The sequence below is a fragment of the Macrotis lagotis genome, chromosome X, assembly GCF_037893015.1.
Source record: "Macrotis lagotis isolate mMagLag1 chromosome X, bilby.v1.9.chrom.fasta, whole genome shotgun sequence".
NCBI lineage: Eukaryota > Metazoa > Chordata > Mammalia > Peramelemorphia > Peramelidae > Macrotis > Macrotis lagotis.
In genome coordinates, this window is record NC_133666.1 from 384111975 (window position 1) to 384126405 (window position 14431).

Genomic DNA, 14431 nt, shown 5'->3' on the forward strand with positions numbered 1-14431 from the left:
TTGTATCTAGCAGGGTTCTTATTTAGGGAATGAAATATATAACTTCTGGTTTCCCTTTGCCAGGTAAATTTTTTTAATTATAGATTTTCCTTATGTGGTTCTAGTCTGGGGGGGAAAAAAACCTAAAATAAGTAGACATTGTTTTCTATGCAGGGGAAAAAGAACAGTAGTTAATAGCACTTCCTGAGCTGTATTACAAATATACTCGTCTTCATACTACATATTGTATTCTCCAACTCTAATTGTTTGCTCTAGGAAAGTTATGTTAGCTCTTCTTTGGTGCAAAGAGTATAATGACATTATTAGGTATTCCATTGCAGGAAATTCTCTACCATTCTTCACATCCATTGATGGCCTTTGGCAGTGGAAGACTATGATGGGAGGATTAATGACTGATCAGTCATGTTGACTTGAGTATTCTAGCTACTTTTTCCAGAGATAGTCACAGGTCCAAAGATGAACTTAGCACAGGCTTCATTGAAAACCAGAAATTTGTCTCTGAAATCCAGTTTCTTAGCTATTCCAGGGATTTAATATTCAGACCTCCATAGTGGATAAAGGGAGAATTAAGTGATCAGATTGTATTCACAGGAGATAAATTCTGTGGTCCTCTGGAAATGGAAATTTGGAAACATTGGACATTGTTTCTTACACATAGAAGAATGACTTTGCTATTTGAATGAGCACCACAAGGTATCATTAATAGCCATTTGGTTAGTAGCTGATCTCCCTTATGTCATCATAAAAAGTGGGAGTGCACACTGGCTCCATGATTTCTTATCCCAATTCCCATTCTTACAAAGGAGTCTCAGTTCCAAAAGAAGGCTGCATTTTCCCCTCAAGGATCCACGGGGAGTACCCCTGAAGAACTGGGGGTAATTCTCTAATGTTGTGAGATTGAAATCACACCAGTGTCCTTCCCCCTCCAAGATTATCATTTCAGAATCAATTTTAGTCAGCCAACTTAAAGTAGCTTTTAGGAAGATGCTTACTGAAAATAGTATATAATACCCTTCCAAAATTCTGTAGCTCACTCTCACAAATATAATTGAAGTCCAGAGGAACTTGGACTCAAACCTTGAGAATACATTTAACGAAAAGATAATTCACAGTTCTTTGTTGTTGGAGTTTCTTTTTTGTTTTAAATCATTCATGTGATGCTCCTGATCCCTTTGAATGTGGTGAATTGTCCTTAGCACCCAATGCACACAGATGGAAAGTGCAAAGTTTTCTTCAACTTTCAAAGTTCATAAGTTCTTCCTGTAGCCAAAGTGGAGAATGGGGGACAGAAGACTTGCTCAAGGTAAAAACTAAGGACATTTCTCTCCCCTCCTCACCAATCTGTCCTGGAAAGCTTGATGCCAACCTTTTGAATGACTTTGGTTCTCTTTCTCAGTAATTTATAGATGATCCAAATTTCATTCTTATGCAACATCAGTACAATCTTAAGATTGACCATGCATCTAATCAGCCTGGTAATTATAGTTCACTGTACCTGGAGTCAGGATGATCTCACCGAAGTTCAGTTGTGGCATTGAACACTTAACATCTGTGTGACCCTTGCTAAATGATTTTACTTGTCTCACCCTCAATTTTTTTCAGCTATAAATTGGGCATGATAATAGCGTTTACTTCTCAGGGTTGATGTGAAAATCAAAAGACAGTTAAATGAAATCATGATTATAAAGCACTTTGCAAACCTTAAATAGCGTTCTCTCTCTCTCTCTCTCTCTCTCTCTCTCTCTCTCTCTCTCTCTCTCTCTCCCTCTCTCTCTCTCTCTCTCTCTCTCTCTCTCTCTCTCTCTCTCTCTCCCCCTCCCCCCTCCCCCCCCTCCCTCCCTCCCCCCATTGAATAGTCATTGAGAGAAATGAGGATTCTATTTCTGTAGCTAATTGACCAGTAGGTAGTTTTGATTCTGAGGTTGTAAGAGTACTTCCAAAAAATCTAAACATGTGCTTTACAGTTAATTATGGGAAAAGGTAACAATGGTGAATTTACTACAGGGAGTTTGCTTACTTATAAATTTATATTTGCCTTTGCAAACATATTCCTGTAGAATGAGCAAGATATACTTGTTTGTTCATATAGATATTACTCTTTTCCAAAGGTATAGATGCTATTGTGAAAATACATACAAACTAATTTTAAAAAAGTTTAACTAAATTCATTAGAGCTTTTTATCATTTTATATTTTCTTGGTCAAAGGATATTACTAAAAAAAGATTTGGACAAGTCACTGCTCTCTTCTTAATTTTTTTTTTTTCTGATAGGTGAGTAAGTTGGATCAGATGTTTTCTAAATTCCTTTCAGCCTAAAATCTTTCATTCAATGATCAGTTTTGTTACTGTACTTTACTGCACTCTCTCATGTAAAAATATTTTCAGCTATTTGGAAATTTTCACTATCTTATTTCACACCAGAGAAACCTCATCTGACATTGTTCATTGGTTCTGGAAAAAAAATAAATGAGGAAATGTTATAAGAACTTCTTTTTGATGCAGGAGGCTTTTGAGATAGGATGAGGGACTTTTTTTTTGTCATGGGTTAATGCTATTACCAAATGATATTGATCAGGGCTATCTTATGCAGTGTGTAACAGACATAAACAAGAATATGAATAGAGTAGATAAATAAAATACAGCAACTTTGGATAGGAAAGAGTAAAAATAAAATTGTTAAAAATTTGTACTTGTTCATTTTACACCTGCTCCTATTTATCTTAGGTTTTGTATCTAACTATAATAATTTGCCTGTTCTGTTAAACCCAATATAGCTAAAATCCTTTGTGATATCCTATGAATTCTATACCCTATATTGGATAATATTCATATCATACCTTTTCCCCCCCTTCTTCAAAAATGGGAAAAGAAGGGTCATCCTGAAGTATTTCATCTCCTGTCTTTGTCTCAACTGAAACATCTCTTCTAAGTGCCTGTTTATACTTCTATACTATTTTCCCCCTCTATTTTTAAATAACAAATATTAATTGCTTCTCCGCTGTGCACATAAGTTAAGTTTAAACAAGAGCACTGATTTTGTGTGGGCCTTCTCTATTTAAAGAAGTAGTCATTTTTGAAAGGACTTTGTATCTTTTGAGTATGTATCCCAGTTCACAGAGCTGTCTGTCTGTCTGCCTGTGTGTGTGTGTGTGTGTGTGTGTGTGTGTGTGTGTATTTAAGGAAATGTAGAAGTCTAGGAAGGCTGTGGGTTACAGTTTCCAAAGCAGATCAGAATTTTGATGTTGGTGGATGAATTCTGATCTTGATCCTGGGTCACTGGAAATAATCCATGCTTTGTTGGCCAAACACATCTTTTCTGAACATTGTGTTCTCCTCTAGGACAAAGTTAGATTTGGGAATTTAAGAAACTAGTATATTAAAGCTAGCCCAGTACCAATCAGACCTGTAAACTGGCAATGAATCAGTGCCAGCAGGAATGGTGCCACTCTTTTCTGCATTCAAAAATGTTGACCAATTTAAAATTTTAAAAAAGGAAGTATAAATAAGACTGCTTGCTCAAGGACTCCTTGCTCTCATCTATTTAAATTTGACATATATCCTCTCATTTATTCAATTCTCTAGTCTGTTGTTTTGAATAATTCAGAGAGGTGGTAATGGTCTCTGTAAATGTGGTTGTGTAGATTAATTTGCCCAAGAAATTCTGTCATCTATGCCTTCTCAGGTTGCATTTCTTATTTCTGAGCCGGTTGCTGCCTTTTTTTAGTGATTTAGGGAGTTTGAAGACTTTTATGAAAACTGAGACTAAGTGCTTAGCTGTGCTTAACTGATAGAGAAATCTTACCTACCCCATCTGTGGCATTTTGGAAGGTTTGCATTTCTTTGCTGTCAATCACCTCTACTGGCTTTGCCTACTGTTGTTTATGAAGATGTTCAAGAGTACTGATAGGAATAACTTTGATTTCATTCATTCATTTTATTCAATTTTGGAATAAGAACTCTTTGTTCTTTTCTGAAGAGCTTTAAAAATCTTTGGAAAAATCCTCCCTCAAAATGCCCAGCGAATAGTTCTGTTTTCTCTTATAGTCTTGTGATGTGTTCATTTAATAGAATATTAAATAAAATAGCAGTTCCACATAGTTCACAAATAAATCTGCAAATAGTGGCACACATCTGTAATTCCTGGTTCTGGGAAGACTTCAACTGGTAGATCACTTAAGTTAGGAGGGATTTGAATTTACATAGAGTAAAACTGATTGGGTGGTCATGTTAAGTCTTCATTAATATGGTGAACCCTAGAGAATGGTAAGAGACTCCTGAGATATCCAACTAGGTACAAACCAATTCCATTTGGGAAAATGGAGCAAGTTAAAGCTCCTTTGCTGATCACAGTGAAGTCAAGCCTGTGAGCTACACTTCCAACCTGGGCAAAACGAAAGATCCAAAGAATAATATGTCATGTCATTGGGGCGGCTAGGTGGCATAGTGGATAAAGCACTGGCCTTGGAGTCAGCAGTTCCTGGGTTCAAATGCAGTCTCAGACACTTAATAATTACCTAGCTGTGTGGTCTTGGGCAAACCACTTAACACCATTTGCCTTGCAAAAACCTAAAAAAAAAAAAAAAAGAATAATATGTCATTGCTTAAAGTGCCATTTTGCAGAATTAAATCCTCCAAGAGAATTACAGAATCTCAGAGTTGGAAGTCACTTTAGAGACTACCTACTATAAACCTTATCTATACTTCTTTCTCTTCTCTTCTCTTCTCTTCTCTTCTCTTCTCTTCTCTTCTCTTCTCTTCTCTTCTCTTCTCTTCTCTTCTCTTCTCTTCTCTTCTCTTCTCTTCTCTTCTCTTCTCTTCTCTTCTCTTCTCTTCTCTTATTTTTTGATTTTTCAAGGCAATGGGCTTAAGTGGCTTGCCCAAGGCCACACAGCTAGGTAATTATTAAGTGTCTGAGGTCATATTTGAACCCAGGTACTTCTGACTCCAAGGCCAGTGTTCTATCCACTGCGCCACCTAGCCGCCCCCTCTATACTTCTTTCTAAAGGAGAATTTCTTAATTGGATCGATGGATAGACTTAGGGGGCCCATGATATTGTTTGAGGAAAAAAAATTACATCTTCATTTTCATGAGACCAAAATTGGACTTCAAATTTTCCTCAAATATTTAAGAATATTATGATAAGAAGGATATCACCAGAATGTGTTGGGAGGTCCCATGGCACAATTAAGATTGAGAATTCTGTTGTATAATGTTCCTAATAAGTAAATTATCTTGACAACTAGTAAGAGGGAAACTGATATGGTAAAATATATAGACAATCACTTATAGAAAATAACAACTTGCAAAAAAGATAAATTAAGGGGTAATATAATTTAAACAATATTATATGTATACATGGATAATATAAACGAGGATGCAGAATGACAGTAATGATAATAAATGACAACGAACTTACCTATAACAGTCTGTGAGGTGTGTAGGGCAAGTATTAGGACTGATTGCCTTTCATAGAAGTGATGTGATCATTATTTATCTTCTGACTACCAGACCTACTATTCTTTTATTTTTACCACATCACTTTATGCTTACATTAGTCAGTGAGTAAGTATTTATTAAAGCCCCTACCCTGTGCCTACCGCTCTGGGAAGTGCTGAAATGAGTCTCTGCTCTTGAAGGACTCACAATCTCATAGGGGAGATAATATATACATAACTATATGCAAACAAGTTATGTACTGGATCAATTAGAAATAACCAACAGGAAGACACTAAAATATAGAAGAAGCAAGAAAGACTTACTGTAGAATTTGGTATTTTAGCTGGAAGTTGAAGAAAACAGATTAAGAAAGCTAATAACAATAATAATTATTATTAATATTTTAAATCTGTATAGCATTTATGATGTGCTCTGCTAAGCCCTTTGCAATGGTCTCCTTTTTTCCTTGGAACAACTCTGGGAGGTATGTTCTATTATTATTACCATTTTATAGATGAGGAAATGAAGGCAAGCCACAGCTAGTATCCGAGACTGGATTCAAAAATTGCATCTTACCGATGCCAGACCTAGCTATCAATCTACTGTGCCACCTCACCGAGCCTTAAAATAAAAACCTTTTCAGGCATATGGGATACTTACTGAAAATGCCCAGGGTTGGGAAATAAGAGTATCTTGTTAGAATAATAGCATGGAGGTTATATCACAGGGTATATGGTGAGTTGAGGTTAAAAAATGTAAGAAAACTAGAGAGGTAGGTGGGGGGACAGGTTAAGATCTTTGAATGCCAAGCAGAGGACTTTATATTTGATCCTGGGAGTGATAGAAGTCACTGCAGTTTATTGAAGTGGGGAGTGGGAGTGTGTGTGGGGTGGGGGTTGACTTGTGCTGTAGAAAGAATATTTTTGATGACTGAACCGATGTGAACTGGCATGGGATGAGTTGTGGCGCTCTACTTCACTGCTGCAAAAGACATGAATAGTAAAGGAATTGATAGTAATGAAGGCTGTTAATGAATTTTGCCAAAAGTTATCCTCATTATGCAGCATTTAGGAGGTCAGATGTTACTTTTTATCCACACTTCACAGAAAGAGACAAATGATAAGGAATAAAACTGAGACCAGAATTTTTTTTAAGTATGCAAGTTCCTTCTCCCTTAAACAGTGTATCCAGTCACTTGCCAAATTTTTGTCACTCTTACATCGCCAATATCTCACATCTTTCCCCTTCTTTGTACTTGTACAACCTCCATCCAGCTCAGCCTTTATTTTTATTGTTGTTCAGTTTTTTTGTGACTTCATTTACAGTTTACTTGGCAGAGATACTGGAATGGTTTGCTTCTTTTTCAGTCCATTTTACAGATGATGAAACTGAGCCAAGCAGGGTTAAGTGATTTGTTCAGGTTCACACAATTGGAAAGTTTCAGAGGTCAGATTTGAACTCAGATCATTCTGACTCCAGGCCTAGCACCCTATTCACTGAACCACCTAGCTGATCTCTAGCAAATGTGTCCAACCTGCTTGATATGGGGGAAGAAGAACATTCTTTTTTTGCCCTGAATATTTGTTATTATGCTCATTGATAGTATTCATGAATGGCATTTGAATTGTATGTAGCACTTAGAGGGTTTTTATTGGGGGATGAGGCCCAGGAGAGCTAAAAGGTTGTATTCCCCCTACTAGGCTTTCTTTTAGACTATTGTAGTAATCTCCTAATTTTTCTCTCTACCTCCATTTCTTCTCTCTCCGGAATTTCTTCTATCACATAGCAGCCTAACAAATATTCTTAAAGTGAAGATTAGATCATGAAATGTACCTCCTCCACTGCCTTCCCCCTGCCCCTCCATTCAAAAAATCCTTAATGACTCCCCATTTCCTCTAGGGAGAGCACAAAATTTTTAATCACTATAGAATTTAAAACCTTCTGCAATATGGATTCCACCTCCCTTTTCAATGTTATTTTCTATTACTATCCCCATCCTTTCCTCCCTGCCCTCCTCTCCCATCACCCCAACACACACACACACACACACACACATATTATGGTCTGCTGGCTATTCCTCAAAAAACTTCTTTTTGAAATTAAGAGGTTCCTCATACCTAGAAAATGCACTCTTCCTCAGCTGCTTTGTTATGTATGACTTCCCTCCAAAGTACAGCTTTAGTACTGCCTAATGAACACTACTAGTCCTTTCCAGATTTCTGTCACCTCTCCCCTGTCATTAGGGACTGTTTAATTTTTGGTTCCCATAAATATACATATATGTGTGTGTGTGTGTGTGTGTGTGTGTGTGTGTATATATGGCAAAGTACCTTACATATAGTAGGTGCTTCAACTTGTTTGTTTAGCCATTGTACCTTTATTATCTAGTTCTTCAGCTCATTAACTGATCTTCATGTCCCTGAGTTATCAAGGAAAGGTTAAATTATGTTTGCTATGCAGTTTACTAATATAGGAAAGCAAATTATAGATTATAGAAAGATTTCCAGTTAAAAAATATTTTTAAAAACCCACAAAACAACAGAAACATTTTGCTTCTTTCTTGACTCTTTAGTTACCTAGAAAATTGTCATCTAGGGATTTTGTTAACTGAATCACACCATAAGATGTCCATCCTACTTTTGCTACCTAACTCTGATTTGTGTACTTCCTCCACCAAAGCAAATCACAACCTGAACTTCCAAAACCTGAGGGATTCTGGTCATAATGGTAATAATAGCTCACATTTACATATCACTTTGAGTTTTGCAGAATACTTAATAATACAATGAGTTGGCAGAGTCTTCTGGGAGTCCTCCAGAAGAAGATCCATTTAATGTGCTTAAAGCTTTCCTTTAGTTCTTAAAGTATCTGAGATGGGGGAAGGAGACAGTGCTGTTCAGCAGGTTGAGGTCTCATGAGCAGAGGGCTATGCCTGGAGTAGGAAAGATATGGGTTAAAATTGCAGCCTTAGAAACTTGCTACCCAGATGACCATGGTCAAGTCAGTGTTCACATCTGTAAAACAGGGTTTATAGCAGTACCTACTGCTTAGGATTTTTCTGAGGACAAAATAAGGCAGTTATTTTAAAGCACTTAATGTAGTGCCTGTCACATGACAGGTACTATGCCAATGTTAGTTGTCATTATTATTAACACTGGTTCATTGACTGGTTCACCTCTTTCAGGTCATAAGATGATATCCTATAGCAGGGGGTTGGCAAACTGTAGCGCTTGAACCAGTTCCAGTCTGCCCTTCCTGATATAGTTTTTATAGTTTTCATACCATTCTTCTCTTGTGAGAGGAATTTGAACCACAGGCCATAGTTTGCCCACTCCTAATCTGGAGCATGATGCTATCTACTAGATCTACTATGATTCCTTTGGAACCTCAAGCCTGGTTATATTCCCTGAGTATCATGGAGACTCTCCTGGGAAAGCAAGTATGCTAGTTAAGAACCTCCATTGTTACTTTTGGTCAACTTGTCATTTTTGCCTCTTTAACTTCTTTTGACCCAGATGTTACTTTAACTCTCTATTAAAATGGTTCAGAATACATGACACTCAATGTCTTTGACATTTGTCACAGAGATTTCCTTAAGTTCTTGAGAAAGTGAGGTAGGTACTATAAAGAATTTAGATTTAATTTATATGAGCCTTTGTGTTTACATATACTTTCTTACTTCATTGTAGATGACATTGCATTTGGAAAGGAGTGTGTTTTATTACTGCCGTTTTTTGACATGGGAAAACAGGAGCTCAAAAGTTTGTCCTTAGCATTGACAGAGTCATTTAAGTGGCACAGGGACAGAAAGCTGGACCTGGGGTCAGTAAATCCTAATTTCCCATCTAGCCTCAGGCACTTATTGGCTGGTAATCCGAGGCTAGTCTCTTAGTACCTCTTTGCCTCAATTTCCTTAATTGCAAAATAGGGATGAGAATAATGACATCTACCTCCTGAGGGTGTGAGAATAAAAGGAGATAATATTTGTGAAGTGCTTTATAAACCTTCAAAAGCCCTATGTAACAGATGTTATCGTTGGATGGTGACCTGGCCTTTCTACAATATGACAATACCTCCCCTTGTCTTTTTTTTAAATGTTTTTGCAAGGATATGGGGTTAAGTGGCTTGCCCAAGGCCACACAGATAGGTAATTATTAAGTGTCTGAGGTCGGATTTGAACTCAGGTACTCCTGACTCCAGGGCAGGTGCTCTATCTATCCACTGGACATCTAGCCCCCCACCCCTTGTCTTCTATGAGTTTACTAATTACCAAATAACTGCGACAAAATTAAAAGAGTTACTCAGTTAATCAAAAGGTATAATATAATATCTTTGTTTCAGTTTCTACAGAGATAAGATTGCCACATTCTGAGAAATACTCTGAATTAAAAATGGGGCAGGAAACTCCGACTGGTCCTGACTCTGCCCCTGTGTGACTATGCAAATCACTTGATCTCCCTGGGTATTCATTCCTCGCTTTTTTTTTTTAAGATTTTTCAAGGCATTGGGGTTAAGTGTTTGCCCAAGGTCACACAGCTAGGTAATTATTAAGTGTCTGAGGTTGGATTTGAACCCAGGTACTCCTGACTCCAAGGCAGGTGCTCTATTCACTCATTCCTCACTTTTAAAGCAAAGGATTTAAACTATCACGGTGAGCTCTAAGGGCCTTTCTTGCTCTAGAATTCTCTGACTGAAGCTTTCCCCCCCCCTCTTTTTTCAAAAACTTTGGTTACTATAGGTTCTCCAAGTTGAAGAGCCTTAATCTTTCCAATAACCATCTCGGAGATTTCCCTTTGGCAGTGTGCAACATCCCAACCTTGACAGAACTGAACGTATCCTGCAATGCCCTCCGAACTGTTCCAGCTGCAGCAGGAGATATGCGCAAGTATGTTCAGAGAGCCCCACCCCATGACCTTTCTACACAGGTTTCATACTGCTTGATACTCAATCTTTGTCATAAACTGTGCTGTTGCTCCTAGTTAAGCAGTTGGAAATTTTGTAGACAAAGTGGAAAATTTCTCCAGTAAGAAAACTTTGAATAGCTGAAAATTTTAATAGCTGAAAAATAAAATGCAGGACTTTTGTCATTTTAGTAAAACTGAAAATCTCTGAGTAGGTGGTCTTAAGTTTTCTTCTGTTGTCTGTGTTACATTAGCGAGGGAGAGGATGTTTGGGCTTCTTGCCACAATTAGCAAATATTGTCCCCAGCTATGTTTACCTAAGTCAGGAAAACTATTCATCTTTTTGGTTTTGTTTTGATTTTTACAGATGTTTAGAAGGCTTATCTGTAACTGTATTCTCTCTTGTGCCTCACTCCTTCATACTCCACCCATTTGTAATTCCTTGGGTGAACTATGATTCATTTTACCAGTTGTGTGAGCTATTACTTGTGCTGATGTTATGTGCTCATAAAAAAAAAAAAAACTTCTATTTTCTCTCTTTTTGAATAGCTTACAGACATTTTTGTTGGATGGTAACTACCTTCAGTCCCTTCCTGCTGAGTTGGAGAATATTCAGCAGCTCAGTTACCTAGGACTCTCCTTCAATGAATTCACAGACATTCCAAAGGTTTTGGAGAAACTGACTGCTGTAGATAAACTTTGTATGTCTGGAAATTGTATGGAGAATCTCAACCTGCAGGCTTTAAGAAGAATGCCACACATTAAGCATGTGGAATTAAGGTAACCAGTTAATAGAAGCTAACAAAAGCTAACAATTTTGTAACTTTCTAATTGAATTGTTATATTGTATTTTAGGGTAGATTGTTCTCCTAAAGCTAATTACTAAGCTTAGTTGGGAAGTTCCCACAACTTTATTCAGTGACAGCTGCTGTAAACAAAACAGGCTAATTGTAGCAAAGGACCAATTTCTGTTTTTGCACATGGTCTAGTACAAGGACAGAAATAGAATAATGTGTTAGAGGTGATTATGCTATTGGGAAAATCCTTTTTAAACAATTCTTATCCTCTTTGACCTCTTTGTATTTATCCATTCTGTTGAATGTGACCTTTTTCTTGAACAACTTCCCTTGGAATCTGCAAGTGTCTCCCTTTTCCTTCTATTACTTAGCTAGAATAATGTGCCTGGAGTCAAGAAGAGCTAAATTCAAATGCAGTCTCAGACATTTGCTAGCTGTGTCTATCTGCCTCAATTTCCCCATCTGTAAAATGGCAATAATAATAATAACGATCTCTACCTCTCTGGGTTATTGAAAGGATCAAACTAGATATTGTCTGTAAAGCACTCAACAACTACTGTCTAGCATGTACTAGGAATTTCCTTCCTTAAGCTACTCAATCATTCACATTCTTTTGCAATCCTTGTTGTCACCCTAAAAGATTATTTCCCAAGACTGGCCTTGACCTTCATCTCTTGCTTAGTTGTCATCTTCAATTCATTAATCCATATACTCTCATAAATTTGACTCAACTTTTTGTAAATGACTCTTAGCTTCTGTGCAAATTTTTATCTTCAACCCTGATGATTCTCTGCACTTTAGTACTATATTTCAAACTCCTTGCTAGATATCCACACTATACAAATCTAACTGGCATCTCAAATGATAGATCCAAAAAGGAACTTATTTTCTGGCTCTTTCTTTTGATTTTTATGTTTTTAATTGCTTAATCTATATCCTGGAGGAAATAGCTGCATGGATAGAGGAATGAACTTGGAGCCAAGAAGACTTAAATACAGATTCTGCCTCATTTGACCCTAGTCAAGCCATGGAACCTCTACTTCAATTTCCTCATTCTGTTAATAATGGCATAAATGAATATAATAATAATAATGTTAGCTGTATATATGTTTTATATATGTGTCAACTGTATAAATGTTAGCTACTACAATGATGTCCATAATAGTATTATCTCCTAACTTTAGAAACAACAACTTGCAAGTTTGTTTCCTTTTGTTTTCTTGATCCTCATTGTAAATCTTATTATGATATTTTCTCTCCCAAATGTTTTCTCAAATTCTTTCTTTTTTTTTACTTCACTGATATCGGTAGGAATTAATCTAGTTTACTTTCCTCATTGGAGACAGGGAAGAAACTTTAGACCTAAATGAAATTGTCCTAAGTCACATGGGTAGAACTCAGTGGATATCACTTCATATTTCTTCCTTTTTTGACTCTCAGCTCAGAGTTCCTCATTTTCTAGGTTCATGTCCCTTAGTATTGCAGTTTTTCCACAGTGCTCCAAAACCAAAAGAAATCATTTATTAAGTTGTCAGGTAACAACTTAGTTGCTTCTAAAAAGTAACTCAAAGAAAAATAATGTTTTTATTTTATTCTGATATAATTATTGGTACTTCCTAATGAAATGTGTGTCTGTGGGGCTCTGAACAACTTCTCAGATCTGTTTAATCAATGCCAGTCTCATTTCCTATTTCACATCAGGTTTTGTGTGTTACTTTGCTTTTTATCTTAGCAACCATGGACAATCTGTTCTGCAAAGATATGATGTTCCGAAATAAGAAAGAAATTATGGGTATAACTAAATAACAGCAACCAAAAAAAAATCTCACAAATTACAGAATGTGATAGAAATGAATATAACACAATCACATACTGAAATTATGAACTACTGAAAGGTAGTTCTTTGGTTAATCTTCAACAGATGTTGAATATCCCTTGTTTCCCTCAAAAAATTAAAATTCTCTGGTGTACTCTTGTCAGTATGCCATTTAAATGAATTGGAAACTCTAAGGTCTTAATGGCATCTTGGGGGATTGTGTTTTAGTAAATAGACAAAATGGAAACTAGTACTTGACCTAGAAAGAAAATCCTGTTCATCATATAATTCCTTTTTGAGACATGTTAATATCATTAAAGTTTATGGGTCTTCCTTTTTCATCTCATTAGACTTATTACTTTGTTTGTGATTATATATGTTTTCAATAAGATACCTTAGCATATATTTATAGGTAAATCTTGAAAGGGTCTTAGCCATCTAGTTCAATCCCCTCACTTTTTTATAATTGAGGAAACTGAGGCCCCTTGAGGTAGAGTTATTTGTCTGAGATTACAGAGACAACTCAAGGTTAGGTCTCCTCGTATCAGGTCCAGTATTTGAACACTATTACTTCCCATAAATAATGCTTTACTGATCAAAGATATTGAAATATCAGTTGGAAGATAACTTTCAATTTCTGGTGACATTTTTTTATCCAAATTGAAGTCTTTTTCTTGCCTATATATAAGTTTTAGCAGTGTAGCAGGAAACCTTTGGAAATGTCCATTAGAATTGGATTTTTATTTTACATTCTGTATGCGTAATGAAAAGAGGAAGGATATCTTTGGGCCACTTATGGAAAGACTGGTCCTCTTTGTTGTCATCTGTGCTTTCCTGTTGTTGATTCCAAGTACACATCCTTTTTCTTCCTCTTTTTTTCTATTGACTTAATGGTATAATCACTTGATAAGAGCACCCTGACACATTCTACCTTCTCTTCCATTCATCATTGCAACTCACTGAACAGGAAGGCTGACTTATCTTGATGAATGGAAGTGAAGAAGATAATGTTTAACGTTCTTCCTCTCAAGTGGTCATTACATAATTTCTATTGAGTTCCTGCCATTCCAGGAGAGAGTTGCTTTGGAGAGAAGATCTTGAAACTTTGTTGCCTCAGTAATATCAAAGAAGGTATATAGCAAAGTAGAAATTGGGAATGTTCAACTCATCTTTGTAACAATACATCATTTTGTTATATTGGTCAGTATTCTCAATTCTCCTTTGTATCTCAGTGGCCAAAGTCCTGTGGCATCTCTTCTCCAGGCACCTCTGCCAGTGAGCTAGCTAATTTTTCTGTTATAGATTTTGCTTGTTTGGACCTGGGTTTTCTAGTGTAGCCTCTGATACCTACTGATGATGTGACCATGGACACATTTCATAGCCTGTCCAAAGAAAAATAGATATAGCAAGATTTTTTTTCTATAAATTACATTCCATCCTTAGATATTATTCTTTATCCTATGACCTCTAGTCATTATCC

The 14431-nt window shown here is 36.6% G+C and overlaps 1 protein-coding gene across 1 annotated transcript in view; it reads left to right on the plus strand.

Annotated features, from left to right (window-relative positions):
• The window catches only part of PHLPP1 (PH domain and leucine rich repeat protein phosphatase 1), a 294885-nt gene that overhangs the window by 200272 nt on the left and 80182 nt on the right, over nucleotides 1–14431 (plus strand). The window contains 2 exon segments of the mRNA XM_074202041.1: nucleotides 10176–10322; nucleotides 10888–11118. Of these exon segments, the coding sequence (XP_074058142.1) occupies nucleotides 10176–10322; nucleotides 10888–11118 (378 nt within the window).